We start from the raw sequence: 16,565 nt of genomic DNA, 5'->3' as shown, positions 1-16,565 counted from the left end.
GTTTCAGATCTTCAAACAAAATTGAATATAAAACACAGGAACCCTGTGTAATCACAAAATAGTCTTTAAATGATCATTTCATTTACTGAAGGAAAGTAGTTCTCCAACCCCAAGTGTCCCTGTGTAATGTAGTAATTGCCCCTTTAGTTACTCATTCAACCAATGAACCACATTTAATTAATTGGGTTTAATTAGATAGGCACAACCGGGCGTCAGTACTGTTGTATCTAAACATCACTCATGCAGAACCTTTCCAGCAATGTGCATTTGGCGTAAAGGTCTATGCTGTGATCACAAGAAATTCCAGAAGAGATGAGTTATTGAAATAGATCAGTCTGGAAGGGGTTACAGAGCCATGTCTAAGGCTCTGGGACTCCAGCGATCCACAGTGACAGCTATCTTCTGCACATGGAGAAAACTAGGAACAGTAGTGAATCTCCCCCAGATAGCATCAACGACTCATCCAAGAAGCTACGAAAGAATCCAGATAAACAGCTAAGGAACGGCAGGCCTCCGTTACCGTCCACCATAACAGACTGGGTAAAAATGGCACCCATGGGGGAGAGTTGCAGTGCACAAACCACTACTAACTGAGAAGAACATGAAGGCTTGTCCCACATTTGCCAAACTGGACTGATGACTCAAAAATGGAGCTTGCGTCTGGCGTAAAGTTTTTATAAAATGATCACACAAACAGTCAAAAATGGTGACGGTAGTGTGATGGTGTTGGGGATGCTCTGTTGCTTTAGGACCAGGGTGACTTACTATGGGGTATAATCAATTAAAGTCGAAACCTGCTGTCTTGTCTGAAAGACGTCAGGTTTTGACTTTTTCAGGTCGGATGGGATTCTGACCTATTCAGTCCCACCCAGATTTTTCAGACGAGTCGGGCATTTCGACTTGTCGGAAAGAGCGTGGACCGGCGGAATAGCCGCCGATCCGCGTGCTTCTGTCGGAAACTGAACCAAATTCAACAGTTTTTGGTCCCGTTTCCGACAATCTCAATCAGACTTTAAAAAAAGTCGGATTGAGGAGATGAGGCAGGGCACAGATACCTCTATAGCAGGGCGTCCCCCCGGCCGCCACTGACAGCAGGACGGGACACCGGAAACGGCCAAATCAGACAGTCGGATTTGCCTGCTCACTGAATAGGGCTTGTCGGATCCATTCCGACAAATGCATGTGGGAATGGATCAGACTTTAATTGAGTATACCCCTATAATTGTTGTGATCATGAAATGCTGAGGGGGAATGTCCGGTCATCAGTCCGTGATCTGAAGCTCGTGCGCAGTTGGATTAAGCATCAAGACAACAATCCGAAGCACAAGAGCAAGTCCACCTATTTATGGCTCAAAAGGATTTGGAGTGGCTTAGTTACAGCACTGCCTGGAATCCAGTTCAGATGCTGCGACCTTAAATGGGCAATTCATGCTCGAAAACCCTTCAGTGTGGCTGGATTAAAGCAATGTGGAAGACTGATCTCCAGTTACTGGGATATGTGGTTGCAGATGGTTCTGTTAAAGGTGGGAGGAAATCATTTTACATATGGGTGATACAAGCTGGATAACTTTTTCCCCCTACAATAAAGAATGATTATCTCAAAACTGTATTTTGTGTTTGCTCAGATTGTCTTTGTTTTATATTCAATATTGTTTGAGGATCTGAAACAATGAAGTGTGACAAGAAATCAGGAAGGGGCAAAAACTTGCACAGCCCTGTATAACCTTATTACTGACATCAAAGACAACGGAGCTCAATGTACAGCATGAAACGTCTTTATTTATCAGAGGAACATCTTGACCTATAAACATGACAATATTTAATGTGCGTTGTCTAGCGGCCTATACAATCGTCCTAAACGCACCAACAAGCAAAGGCATCAGTTCAGAACAGTATTTCTCACCGCACACACACAGCAATGTGACATGTTCCTGTTTCACTAGGTTTCTAGGAATAGGTGTCACTTGGGTGTAAAGCGGGGATTCTAATCTTTGGTACAGCCGATTACAGGTAATTACACCCGTCATATTCAACTCTAAATAATCCCTTCATATAGAAGTAATGTAACATATTAATACGTAAAGACACAAATGGTTTCCTGGCGTCCAGAATAAGTTTACATACTTTAACCCACTGACTGCCCAAAGGCTCTAGTGCAGGTAAGAGTGGGCTTTAATGCCAAGAATACAGGAATGACGCTGCGGAGCTGGACAGCTGCTGTGAGGTTGTTGGTGAGTTATGACGTGTTGTTGACAAAGTCTGACCTATTTGAGGACATATAAAGCAACCATGAATATAATCATCGAATAAATTATTTATCGTAATCTTATCTTTCCTAAATGTCAAAAAATTTAACTATTTAAAAAAAACCCCAAAAAGAAAGCCCTAAGTCACAAAACTATGTAACACTTGCTGTAACAAATCTGAGTGTTACTGCGGGTAGACCAGAACAGCGACAATGTATAAGTGTTTAGGTCACACACACAGCAAGTTATCCAAAGTGCCACTTAATAACCAAGGTAAAACATTGATTCTCTACGGCAGGGTTTCCCAAACTCAGTCCTCAGAGCCCCCTAACAATCCAGGTTTTAAGTATATCCGTGCTTGTGCGCAGATGGTATACTCAAACTTATTTAGTAATTAAGCATGGATATCCTTAAAACCTGCACTGTTATGCTAGGTACACACTATACAATTATCTGTCAGATCTAGCTGGTTGGAAAGAAAATTTGGTAATGGATGAGAGCAAATGACAATCGACCATTTGCTCCCAAACACTGCAAAACGGACAACAACAGTCGTTCATTCAAGTTGGTTAAATTTGTGTTTAACCAGTTTGTATGAACGACAGGGTTTGTTCATTTTCCAGTGTTTGGGAGCAAATGGTAGATTGTAATTTGCTGTCATCCATTACCAGACTTTCATTCGAACCAGCTAGATCTGGCAGATTATCTGCCAGATAATTGTATAGTGTGTACCTAGCTTTAGAGTGCTCTGGGGATCAAGTTTGGGACATTAATACATCTATCACACACTACGCTGTCAGCCATATCTAATAATGGCCGCCCTGTCTGACCTGCGGAACATATTTAATGAAGAAAACCCCCATATTTAATGAAATACACACGGAGGCCAGGTGGCAATTGTTGGCTACGCAAGAGCTATTACTAGTTCTGTCCTATGTGCCAAAAACAGTGTGACTGAGCAATGCTATGCGTTCTCATCTCCCCAAAGGTTCTTACCCCAAATAGAGTAAAACAATATTATGTTAATAAAACGGGTCATGGTGCCAAATGTACTAGCCAGGTGTTGCGGTAAGTCCTAAAAATGTCTGTATTAGCCACGAGATTGTATACATGACGGTTACCTTTGATTAAGTTGTGTTGTGGAAAATGTGGCACCTGGACGCATTACTGGATCCACGTTTCGGTCAGCTTAATGGATGTATGTAGAGCACAGGTTCTCAAACTCAGTCCTCAGGACCCCACACGGTTCATGTTTTGCAGGTCACCTGTAGATTTTTGAAATGTGACAGTTGGTGATACACAGTGCAGCTGCTGGGTGACATGGGAAAACGTGAACCGTGTGGGGTCCTGAGGACAGAGTTTGAGAACTACTGATGTAGAGGATACAGCATTACACAGCCAGGTTCCATCTGACCAGCAGTGGTCACATCCTGCCAGTCTGTGTTGCTCAACAACCTCACTAGAACTGTAAGGCGGCTTCCAGGCAATGCTCTCTGGGAAAAATATTCAAATAAGGCTCCTTTAAAAGGAGAATGAACTTCTGAAAAACTAACTACATATGCCTACCATACTATAAACCGGGACACTAATCAATTATACATGTTCTGCGGTTGTCAGACTTCAAGCCTGCATTTCACCTGGTTATAATCAGTCACAGAACCTGTGTAATCCATAAGCGTTCCGGTTTAAAGGGATGCTATGGTAAATCTACCTTTACATGGCAGCCCTGTCGCTTGAACTCCTACTGACATCTGCAGACACAGAGCATCCGCCTTCGTCAATCTTATCAATGCGGGGTAGTAGTGCCAGTGACAAATACTCTGTGTCATGTTAATGACATTTTCTGAAAACCCCTGGCTCCAGCTTATTTGAAGATTGTTTCCCCCAGGGAACAATGCACGAGTATCTCTATTATTACTTTCAGTTTTATTCATTCTTAATTTACTGAGGTCAAAGTGCTTTTGTAACGTGCGGACACTGTCTCACCAGCTCCCGTACTCTGCCTCATATTTCACAATGCTTTTTTTTCTTATTAAATAAGTAAAATGTAATCAATGGACAGATAACAAACAGCGCCATCTTGTGGCCAAAATGTAAAAATAATGCGCTTGCTATTGCACGGTAGTAACCTCAGAAATCTCCCAAGGAATAAATTACCAGGTGCAGTTTTTACCGTTGTTCTCCCAAAACGTACCAGGTTGGGGAGCCACTGATCACTTCAGCAACAGCCAGGTAGCTGAACTCCAGACCCTAGTGTTGCATCGTGGGAATTCAATATGCAAGAATGGAATAATGGCCAATATCTCGTTAGCAAGTTGTGGGAGAGGGGCTGACAGTAACATGTTATATGTATGAATCTCTGTTGCCTGAATATATGAATACAGCATGTCTGTTAGCACTGATTCAATATAGACAGAGCAAAGGCAACTATATATGACACTGGAGTCTATTAAAACCAATAAACCAAGTAGCATTACTGAGGCATGAGGCACTAATATCCACAGGGAAGCAGACACCGCTTACACTTAGGGGCTGAGTCTGTGACGTCACTAGCTGTTACGTTAATGGCCGAGTATTGGCTAAGGCCACACGGCGGCTTCTTCCACTTTCTGTAAATAATAAGGAACACTAATGAGTGTGTCCTTCATATAAGTATAGTGCAACAAGCTGAGCGCGGACTCATCGCTGCCAGGCTACAACAAGATGGTTCCTATTCTGAATCAATAGCTCATTTTACATTTAACGCATTTACTCATTAAGATCTCCCTGTAGAACTTCTGCGTTATTATATTAAACACCAGTTACCTGGAACATTTTTTTTTTTTTAAATATGTACAATTCAGTATCAAACATTTAAATGTGACAATTGTCTCCCCTCCACAATGGTTCTTTAGTGTCATTAATTCATGTCGTAGATGCACTCCTCTGCGCTGTAGATCCAGGTCTGTAAAATGTCGATCATTGTCTGGGGTTAGCAGCGCATTGATGGGGAACAGACAACTACAGGATATGAATGTGTCTAATGCTGTTACCAGGCGGCTGTCCGCATAGGGAACAATTCATCATTGGTTATACACGGTTAATGGGTCCACACGTTTTATCCAATTTGTCTTAAGCGGAACAACTAAGAGTATTTAGACAAAACAATTTCCGTTGTGCGTAGCAGCTGGATTTCCTCTTGTGCGTCATGTTACGTATTATACGTCACCTGCCCCCGCTGGTCCTTAGTGCGGCTTTGGCACGTGACCATCTACGTAAAAGTTTCTAGTTATTTTAGGAAGTGTGAACTCGGCTCCGTTCAGTTCTTTAGTGAGGATGATTTGGCAGCCGAGTCTGGAGTTTTCCTGGAGCATCGGAGCCATATCCAACATGTCATCTTCCCTGTACAAGGAGAAAGACAATGAGCCGCTCCTCTGGCAACGTAACCATGGCAAATTATATCAGCAAGGACCCTTAATAAAATCATTTTTCCTATGCCTCCAACTAAATGCCTGAGCTCTACCTATCCTTATTCTATAAGTGGACCTGACACCGGGAGATATTTTATATTTATTACTCATTGTTTAGAAGGAAAAAAAAAAAAGTTTTACCGTCCCAGATAACTCTGGAGAGGGGCCGCATTGTAGCACACACCGTATTTTGTCAGTCATATTGCTTATACTCCCCTCTAATTCTGCGTCATCTCTTGGGCAGGGAAAACGCGTCAGTAACCTAATATACAGGAAGGAGGATGGTGAACAACCAGAACCGTGTATCTGCTGCCTCTTCCTCACCATTACTCCCCATAAACTTCATCAGAAGGATACATTTTTATTTTTAAACCCAGCAAATGGAACAACTAAATACATAATCCCTCTAAAGAAGTCTTGATTGTGAAATGCGTAACTTTTTTTTGTGTGTGTGTGAGAACCCAGACCATTAAAATAAAAAAGTGATCTATGTATAAAAAAATACCCAGTTTAATTATTTATACTGATAGATTTAAAAAAATAAAATAAAAAAAATGTTTTCATTATTATTTATTATACATGATATATAAAGTTCATAGTTGTCCAGAACTCTACCACAACTGCAGCAACTAATCCCAGGGTAGTCACTCCAGCAATCAAGGCCAGCACTCACAAATACACAGCAATAGCAGATAAATGGCCTCAGGTCCTAACGGACCATTTATCTTCTCGCTGGTTATTTCTGTGTGCTGCCCTTGATTGCTGGACTGACTTTATATATTTTATGCATATGTCTATGTATCCACCTGGTATATATATTCCATTAAAAGTGTAGGTGCTAATAATAAAACAAATAATGGGTGATTTTACTAGTGCTTGCAGCATATAATTATAGGAGGTTTCTAGCGATGGTGACCAAGTTACCTTTCGTCCGGCTCTGGAAGTTTATCGAAAAACTCGCTGCTCACAAACACGTGGCAGGTGGAGCAGGCGAGGGACGACTCACAGGCTCCTGTTTGGGAGAATTGTTATAGCAATCAAGGTAAGTAAGAGTAGCATTTATGAAAGAATAAAAAAAAAAAAAAAGGTGAAGCTAGGAACAGACATGGGGGGAATTCAATTATTTGAAAAGTCGGTTGGGTGTCTGTCTATTAGATAGGAAAAAACAGACGCCCAACTGACTTTTCAAACAACTGAATACCCCCCTGTGGACTGAATGCAGGATTTCCATAGAACGTTTAACTCCAAAGCTAAAAGGTGCTACGTCACATCATACAGACATCATTAGGATTACAGGTGATGTCCCCCCCTCGGCCTGGATGCACACGTCTTAGCTCAGAGGGGGCTGCGGCAGTAGTGACACTCACACACTGTCATTACATCCTCTCTGTTTCACTAGGAACCCATGAACATCAGTAAGGCTCCTCTCCAATGTGCAGATTTATAAAAAAATACATTGCATTATATGTATAGCTTTGTTCCATGCCCTTGGTATCTAATAGGCCCTACACACTGGCCGATTTTTTTGAAAAGATATGAACGATCTCGTTCATAAATGAACGAGAACTCGTTCATATCTTTCAGTGTGGAGGCTCCAGCGATGAACGATGCGCGGCCCCGCGCTCGTTTATCGCTGGTCCCCTGTCGGCTGTGCATGCAGGCCAATATGGACGATCTCGTCCATATTTGCCTGCACGTCTATGGAGCCGGGTGACGGGTGGAGTGAAGAAACTTCACTCCCCCCCCCGCCGCCGGGTCGCCCGTCGGCCGTATCCACCGTCGGGCAGCTCGGCCAGTGTGTAGGGCCCTTTATACACGGGGATGTTTATCCGTTGCCCTTGCATATGACAACGCTCAGGTCTGCTCTGTGTACTGAATATAGTTATATCCACAGATTGGTTCTGCATCATACCCAAAGGCATGGAGAATAAACCTGGATCATGTAAAGGCTTCCGGGAAAATTACACATTGAACCCTGACGGATAAAGCAATGTACAATATTTACTCAAAGTTGTAGGAAGACGTCTACAGACCAGTAAATTCAAGTTGTCTGAAAGTGGACACAGTTTTTTTAATAGCACATAGAACCAGTCAGGTTACAATGCCTTTACCATGGCAAATATAGTTTTCCTGAGTGCCCCCCTACCCCCGGAACTCTCCAGGCTGGTAAGACTGATGTGTCTGAATCCACATCTCTATTTCAAATCATCGCCTCCCTATAACTTTCCATTTCTCTTTCTGCACACTGTCAGCAGCGGCTTACCAGCGAGTCCTCTCAGGGTTTACCAGACTGACCACTGTCCTTTCCACATATCACCCAAAATATCCCATTTAGCTAAACCTAGTAGCTGGAGTTACATTGTAACGGATGTCTATACCTACCTTCCAACTCAATGTCGTACCGATGAGCTAGGTATAAAACGCTTTCCCCGACTTGCCCTTTTGCAGGAATCCGCTTGCCGGCCCTGTCCACGAACACGACATCCACTCTGCGGGTGAAAGAGGACAACGCAGATGTGTGCTATCAGACCAGCCATATAAAATGTAATCGCTAACACAGTCAAATCGCTAACTGACAGGAGAAATCCACGTCCTATACGCAGCCCGCACTTTCAGCCGGAGGTATAAGGCATATATTACATAATTGTCACTGTTAAAGACCAGCTAAACCTTGGGTACATGTGACATCTAGAACTAAGTGCGGGCACAGGCTCCTTTTCCCTGATCGCTGACGTGGGTATCCAAGGGGCTACGCTAATTTACATTCAGCCAACAGAGACAGACTAGAGGTGGTAGAAGATGGCGTCTTAATGCCGGTGCTAGAGCCGTTGCTGCAGCATAAAATAGAAGCAGCCACCACAGTATATGAATGGAGAAAACGCACATTACAGTGAAGCTGCACTGCTCCTTTAACCTGACATACACTGTGCCTGAATGAGTGCCTACTCAGCATGGGAGATTTATATCTCTTCTATAGTACACGCCCACTGTTCCCCTAATCTAGCACGCTCCTCTGGGTCCTCTCTGGGTCCTCATCAGGCACAATACAAGGACGTTTCGGGGAACAGCTGCACCCTGCAAGTATCTGGGATTCAAGATGAGCGCTTAGAAGGTGGAGAGCTTATTTAAGGAACCCTGCACAGATAAATACTAGGCCCAAGCTAATGGGCCCTACACACTCAGCGATGCTTGCAATTTTGACGATGATCGATCATCATCCAAATTGACTTGCATTGCAAAGCGACGGAGAACCAACTACGAACGACCGCAGGGCCGCGCATCGTTCATCGTTGACGCATACACACTGAGCGATGTGAACAAATTCTCGTTCATTACTGAATGAGATCGTTCATATCGCCCGCACACATCGTCAAGTGTGTAGGGCCCATTAGACAGCTAGATACTTATTTTACTTACACTGAGCGGCGAGACAGAAATGAGTAAATATAAACCCAATTATCCCAACACTAGGAACAAATGGTACTTACGTGTCCTCGCACGGCTCCTTCGCACCACTGTCATCTTCTGACTTGGAGGCGGCTAAACACAAATAACTCAGTCACATCTTTCAACCATACACATGGGTTGAAAACAATCAAAACAAAACCCCCAATAATGCAGAAGACGTAAGGAGGAGGTGGGAGCGGCTGCGCGCTGCAACCCGTCAGTAGGTAAACAGCCAAAGGGGTGTATTTACGGTGGCTTTTGAAAGTTCACTATTTCTCAGGGTGTTTACCTTCCGAATTTAAAGTGGCGCTAAGATCAGGTGCAAAGCCCATCGTGGTTCGCACTTAATATAAGTGCCGCTTTAAATTTTGAGGTCAAACCTGCCAAGAAGCAGCGTCATGCATAAACTGCAGCTTCGGAAATCTACCACGAAGTTCTGCATTTACATTAAACTGGAGGAATGGACGCTCTTTTAAATAAATGTATACACCGCTTTCTAAGTTTTCAAAAATACTGATTTATATCCATTCATTTTTAAAAGAGAAACCAATTGCTTTTCTCTCTTATCACTTGTTAAATACACCGTCATCTGCCTGTGGATTAAAAGGATTTCACACACATGGTGATAGCGGTGTAAATAGGCTGCTGACACATCTGTGACATGCCTGGTAGTGTACAGGTTAATGTAAATAACGCCAGGCTACAGACAATAGACCAGTCGTCACTTCCTGCATATGTAATACCATTAATGGAGCCAACTGGTCTTTTAGCACTGAGACACACACAGATGACCACGTGTGAAACTAATTTAAAACAGCCAAAAGACTATTACAATCTTAACCAGCTCAATAAAGATTGATAAAACAAAAAAAATCACAGTCCATATACATAATGGTTCCAAAAAGAAAAAAGACATGTAATATAGTGTTCATTCTAGCACCCTGCACCTTTCAAAACCTGTGCAGTTCCTCTTTCCAGCCTGGGGTGTCGCGCTCTGCTGTGGTGCTTCTAGCATAGTCTGATATGTATCTTCGTGCTGAAATACAGACCAGACTGTGCTAGAAGCACCAAAGCATAGAGTGACTCTCCAAGCAAGAAAGTAGGAACTGTACAGGTTTTGAAAGGTGCAGGGTGCTAGAATGAACATTACAATAAGCATGAGCTGACATTACAAAATTACATCAAAAACACTAAAAAAAAAATATAGCAGACGGGTCTTTTACGTTATCTCCTTAATTAGATATTATTTTTAACCCTCTTCTGTAGTACAAACATCTTGATCTACAGCTAGGCCCATAATATGTAAATCTTATAGACAGGAATACATCTCGTCATACGTCCTATCTGGAAAATATATATATATATATATATATATATATATATATATATATATTTTTTTTTTTTTTTTTTTTTTCTAGAAATAAAAGTAAGGAGAAGGTGCGCTCATAGTGCAAATCAATACTTTAATGGATAAAACACCAATATGTACCATCCAGGACAGGTAATTCAAAGACTCGTACCCTGATTACCCACACTGTGGGCTGATTACCACATGATATAAAAATGTTTCCACAAGGCTGTAGCAGTGATCGCCTACTGCAGTCCGGGACCAAGCACCGTATCCGGCCGTGAATAAGCCAGGACCCGTCAAGCCACCGTGCCGAGGAATCGAGCAGATCATCCAGTACACTTGCAGAAGAGAGACGTCTGACAGACCACGCCCCAACGCATTTCGTATATCACTTCGTCAGGAGGAAACATTTTTATATCATGTGGTAATCAGCCCACAGTGTGGGTAATCAGGGTACGAGTCTTTGAATTACCTGTCCTGGATGGTACATATTGGTGTTTTATCCATTAAAGTATTGATTTGCACTATGAGCGCACCTTCTCCTTACTTTTATTTCTAGAAAACTTATCTCCTGGAGTTCGGAGTGATTATAGGAGAAACGTGCTGCGGTAATTAAACTTACCTGTGCTCCAAGCCCGGACTGTTGGTCTGTGGACTGCTTATCATAGAGTCACCAGCGCACCTGTACATGCTTTTCCAAATATATATATATATATATATATATATATATATATATATATACATACATATATATATATATATATATATATATATATATAAATAAAAGAACCGGCACTCCCCCTCAATAAATAATGCTCCGATGCCCTCTGGAAACGTGGATGTACAGTCAGAAGTAAACAAGCAGCGGCACTCAGCAGACTTTTTCAAAGTAAATAACGTGCAGAGATTTTAATCCATATTGATTTGATCCACCCAATTTCAATATGGATTAAAATCTCTGCACGTTGTTTACTTTGAAAAAGTCTCCTGAGTGCCGCTGCTCGTTTACTTCTGACTATATATATATATATATATATATATATATATATATATAAAAATAAAAACACTGTTATAATATTAGAGTTGGAACCATCATATTTAAATCGGAGTCCAGATTATCAAGTATCTCTTTATCATTTAGAAACATTTTACTTGGGACTTGTGTATAAAGCAGGATGTAAGTACTTAGGAAATACATTTTCCATCAGCTAATACTCCTAAGATCAATATCACCATGATAAAAAAAATAAGAATTTACTTACCGATAATTCTATTTCTCATAGTCCGTAGTGGATGCTGGGGACTCCGAAAGGACCATGGGGAATAGCGGCTCCGCAGGAGACTGGGCACAAAAGTAAAAAGCTTTAGGACTACCTGGTGTGCACTGGCTCCTCCCCCTATGACCCTCCTCCAAGCCTCAGTTAGGATACAGTGCCCGGACGAGCGTACACAATAAGGAAGGATTTTGAATCCCGGGTAAGACTCTTACCAGCCACACCAATCACACCGTACAACTTGTGATCTGAACCCAGTTAACAGCATGATAACAGAAGGAGCCTCTGAAAAGATGGCTCACAACAACAATAACCCGATTTTTGTAACAATAACTATGTACAAGTAATGCAGACAATCCGCACTTGGGATGGGCGCCCAGCATCCACTACGGACTATGAGAAATAGAATTATCGGTAAGTAAATTCTTATTTTCTCTAACGTCCTAGTGGATGCTGGGGACTCCGAAAGGACCATGGGGATTATACCAAAGCTCCCAAACGGGCGGGAGAGTGCGGATGACTCTGCAGCACCGAATGAGAGAACTCCAGGTCCTCCTCAGCCAGGGTATCAAATTTGTAGAATTTAGCAAACGTGTTTGCCCCTGACCAAGTAGCTGCTCGGCAAAGTTGTAAAGCCGAGACCCCTCGGGCAGCCGCCCAAGATGAGCCCACTTTCCTTGTGGAATGGGCTTTTACAGATTTTGGCTGTGGCAGGCCTGCCACAGAATGTGCAAGCTGAATTGTACTACAAATCCAACGAGCAATAGTCTGCTTAGAAGCAGGAGCACCCAACTTGTTGGGTGCATACAGGATAAACAGCGAGTCAGATTTTCTGACTCCAGCCGTCCTGGAAACATATATTTTCAGGGCCCTGACTACGTCCAGTAACTTGGAATCCTCCAAGTCCCTAGTAGCCGCAGGCACCACAATAGGCTGGTTTAAGTGAAATGCTGAAACCACCTTAGGGAGAAATTGAGGACGAGTCCTCAATTCTGCCCTGTCCGTATGAAAAATTAGGTAAGGGCTTTTATAGGATAAAGCCGCCAATTCTGAAACACGCCTGGCTGAAGCCAGGGCTAACAGCATTACCACTTTCCATGGGGTCAATTCTATTCGGCAACTAAAGAATAGCGCTGGGAATTAGCTCCCGACGCTATTCAATTCTGCTACTAGTTGCCCGCAATTGTCGGGAATTCTTCTCTCATCCCCGGGGGATGAGAGAATAAACCCGACAAAAGTGCTGCCTCGCGCCGGGTAGTTAAGTCGGAGAATGCCCGTTCTCCCGACAAAACTACCTGTTAAGTCGGCGAGAACGGGACATCGCCGACTTAACTTTAGCTGAATTGAATAGCGTCGGGAGCTAATTCCCGGCGCTATTCTTTAGTTGCCGAATAGAATTGACCCCTATGTGAGATATTTTAAGTCCACAGTGGTGAGTGGTTCAAACCAATGTGATTTTAGGAACTCCAAAACTACATTGAGATCCCAAGGTGCCACTGGAGGCACAAAAGGAGGCTGTATATGCAGTACTCCCTTGACAAACGTCTGAACTTCAGGAACAGAAGCTAGTTCTTTTTGGAAGAATATTGACAGGGCCGAAATTTGAACCTTAATGGACCCTAATTTTAGGCCCATAGACAGTCCTGTTTGCAGGAAATGCAGGAATCGACCCAGTTGAAATTCCTCTGTAGGGGCCTTCCTGGCCTCGCACCACGCAACATATTTTCGCCAAATACGGTGATAATGTTGTACGGTCACATCCTTCCTGGCTTTGATCAGGGTAGGGATGACTTCATCCAGAATGCCTTTTTCCTTCAGGATCCGGCGTTCAACCGCCATGCCGTCAAACGCAGCCGCGGTAAGTCTTGGAACAGACATGGTCCCTGCTGGAGCAGGTCCTTTCTTAGAGGTAGAGGCCACGGGTCTTCCGTGAGCATCTCTTGAATTTCCGGGTACCAAGTCCTTCTTGGCCAATCCGGAGCCACGAGTATAGTCTTTACTCCTCTCCTTCTTATGATTCTCAGTACTTTTGGTATGAGAGGAAGAGGAGGGAACACATACACTGACTGGTACACCCACGGTGTTACCAGAGCGTCCACAGCTATTGCCTGAGGGTCCCTTGACCTGGCGCAATATCTGTCCAGTTTTTTGTTGAGGCGGGACGCCATCATGTCCACCTTTGGTTTTTCCTAACGGTTCACAATCATGTGGAAGACTTCTGGGTGAAGTCCCCACTCCCCCGGGTGAAGATCGTGTCTGCTGAGGAAGTCTGCTTCCCAGTTGTCCACTCCCGGAATGAACACTGCTGACAGTGCTATCACATGATTTTCCGCCCAGCGAAGAATCCTTGCCACTTCCGTCATTGCCCTCCTGCTTCTTGTGCCGCCCTGTCTGTTTACGTGGGCGACTGCCGTGATGTTGTCCGACTGGATCAACACCGGCTGACCCTGAAGCAGAGGTCTTGCCTGACTTAGGGCATTGTAAATGGCCCTGAGTTCCAGGATATTTATGTGAAGTGACGTTTCCATGCTTGACCACAAGCCCTGGAAATTTCTTCCCTGTGTGACTGCTCCCCAGCCCCTCAGGCTGGCATCCGTGGTCACCAGGACCCAATCCTGAATGCCGAATCTGCGGCCCTCTAGGAGATGAGCACTCTGTAACCACCACAGGAGAGACACCCTTGTCCTTGGAGACAGGGTTATCCGCTGATGCATTTGAAGATGCGATCCGGACCATTTGTCCAGCAGATCCCACTGAAAAGTTCTTGCGTGGAATCTGCCGAATGGAATCGCTTCGTAAGAAGCCACCATCTTTCCCAGGACCCTTGTGCATTGATGTACTGACACTTGGCCTGGTCTTAGGAGGTTCCTGACTAGGTCGGATAACTCCCTGGCTTTCTCTTCCGGGAGAAACACCTTTTTCTGTACTGTGTCCAGAATCATTCCTAGGAACAGCAGACGTGTCGTCGGAATCAGCTGCGATTTTGGAATATTTAGAATCCATCCGTGCTGTCGTAGTACTACTTGAGATAGTGCTACTCCGACCTCTAACTGTTCTCTGGACCTTGCCCTTATCAGGAGATCGTCCAAGTAAGGGATAATTAAGACGCCTTTTCTTCGAAGAAGAATCATCATTTCGGCCATTACCTTGGTAAAGACCCGGGGTGCCGTGGACAATCCAAACGGCAGCGTCTGAAACTGATAGTGACAGTTCTGTACCACAAACCTGAGGTACCCTTGGTGAGAAGGGTAAATTGGGACATGGAGGTAAGCATCCTTGATGTCCAGAGACACCATATAGTCCCCTTCTTCCAGGTTCGCTATCACTGCTCTGAGTGACTCCATCTTGAACTTGAACCTTTTTATGTAAGTGCTCAAGGATTTCAGATTTAAAATGGGTCTCACCGAGCCGTCCGGCTTCGGTACCACAAACAGCGTGGAATAATACCCCTTTCCCTGTTGTAGGAAGGGTACCTTGATTATCGCTTGCTGGGAATACAGCTTGTGAATGGCTTCCAATACCGCCTCCCTGTCGGGGGAAGACGTTGGTAAAGCAGACTTCAGGAACCGGCGAGGGGGAAACGTCTCGAATTCCAATTTGTACCCCTGAGATACTACCTGCAGGATCCAGGGGTCCACTTGCGAGTGAGCCCACTGCGCGCTGAAATTCTTGAGACGGGCCCCCACCGTCTTGCCTGAGTCCGCTTGTAAGGCCCCAGCGTCATGCTGAGGACTTGGCAGAAGCGGGGGAGGGCTTCTGTTCGTGGGAAGAGGCTGTCTGCTGCAGTCTTTTTCCCCTTCCTCTGCCCCGGGGCAGATATGAGTGGCCTTTTGCCCGCTTGCCCTTATGGGGACGAAAGGACTGAGCCTGAAAAGACGGTATCTTTTTCTGCTGTGAGGTGACTTGGGGTAAAAAGGTGGATTTCCCAGCCGTTGCCACCAGGTCCGATAGACCGACCCCAAATAACTCCTCCCCTTTATACGGCAATACTTCCATATGCCGTTTGGAATCCGCATCACCTGACCACTGTCGCGTCCATAACCCTCTTCTGGCAGAAATGGACATCGCACTTACTCTTGATGCCAGAGTGCAAATATCCCTCTGTGCATCACGCATATATAGAAATGCATCCTTTAAATGCTCTATAGTCAATAATATATTGTCCCTGTCCAGGGTATCAATATTTTCAGTCAGGGAATCCGACCAAGCCACCCCAGCACTGCACATCCAGGCTGAGGCGATTGCTGGTCGCAGTATAATACCAGTATGTGTGTATATACTTTTTAGGATATTTTCCAGCTTCCTATCAGCTGGTTCCTTGAGGGCGGCCGTATCAGGAGACGGTAACGCCACTTGTTTTGATAAGCGTGTGAGCGCCTTATCCACTCTAGGGGGTGTTTCCCAACGCGCCCTCACCTCTGGCGGGAAAGGGTATAATGCCAATAATTTTTTAGAAATTAGCAGTTTTTTATCGGGGGAAACCCACGCTTCATCATCTCATTTAATTCATCTGATTCAGGAAAAACTACGGGTAGTTTTTTCACACCCCACATAATACCCTTTTCTGTGGTACTTGTAGTATCAGAAATGTTCAAAACCTCCTTCATTGCCGTGATCATGTAACGTGTGGCCCTACTGGAAAATACGTTTGTTTCCTCACCGTCGACACTGGAGTCAGTGTCCGTGTCAGTATCGACCTGAGGTAACGGGCGTTTTATAGCCCCTGACGGTGTTTGAGACGCCTGTACAGGTATTAACTGATTTGCCGGCTGTCTCATGTCGTCAACAGTCTTTTGTA

At 44.2% G+C, this 16,565-nt stretch overlaps 1 protein-coding gene across 4 annotated transcripts in view; it reads right to left on the bottom strand.

Moving 5' to 3' along the window:
* Positions 1 to 1,759: 1,759 nt before the first annotated feature.
* The window catches only part of FDX2 (ferredoxin 2), a 31,897-nt gene continuing 17,091 nt past the window's right edge, over positions 1,760 to 16,565 (bottom strand). For all 4 annotated transcript variants that reach the window (XM_063958589.1, XM_063958599.1, XM_063958616.1 and 1 more), the window contains exons 3-6: positions 9,184 to 9,235; positions 8,078 to 8,184; positions 6,620 to 6,707; positions 1,760 to 5,627 (exon numbers count right to left, since the gene is read on the bottom strand). In XM_063958589.1, the coding sequence (XP_063814659.1) occupies positions 5,471 to 5,627; positions 6,620 to 6,707; positions 8,078 to 8,184; positions 9,184 to 9,235 (404 nt within the window). In that variant the 3' untranslated portion in view covers positions 1,760 to 5,470. The remainder of the gene's footprint in view (positions 5,628 to 6,619; positions 6,708 to 8,077; positions 8,185 to 9,183; positions 9,236 to 16,565) is intronic.

The sequence above is a fragment of the Pseudophryne corroboree genome, chromosome 1 (genome assembly GCF_028390025.1).
Source record: "Pseudophryne corroboree isolate aPseCor3 chromosome 1, aPseCor3.hap2, whole genome shotgun sequence".
Classification (NCBI taxonomy): Eukaryota; Metazoa; Chordata; class Amphibia; order Anura; family Myobatrachidae; genus Pseudophryne; species Pseudophryne corroboree.
The sequence above is the reverse complement of the archived record's forward strand: the minus strand, read 5'-3'. Positions and strand labels throughout refer to the sequence as shown.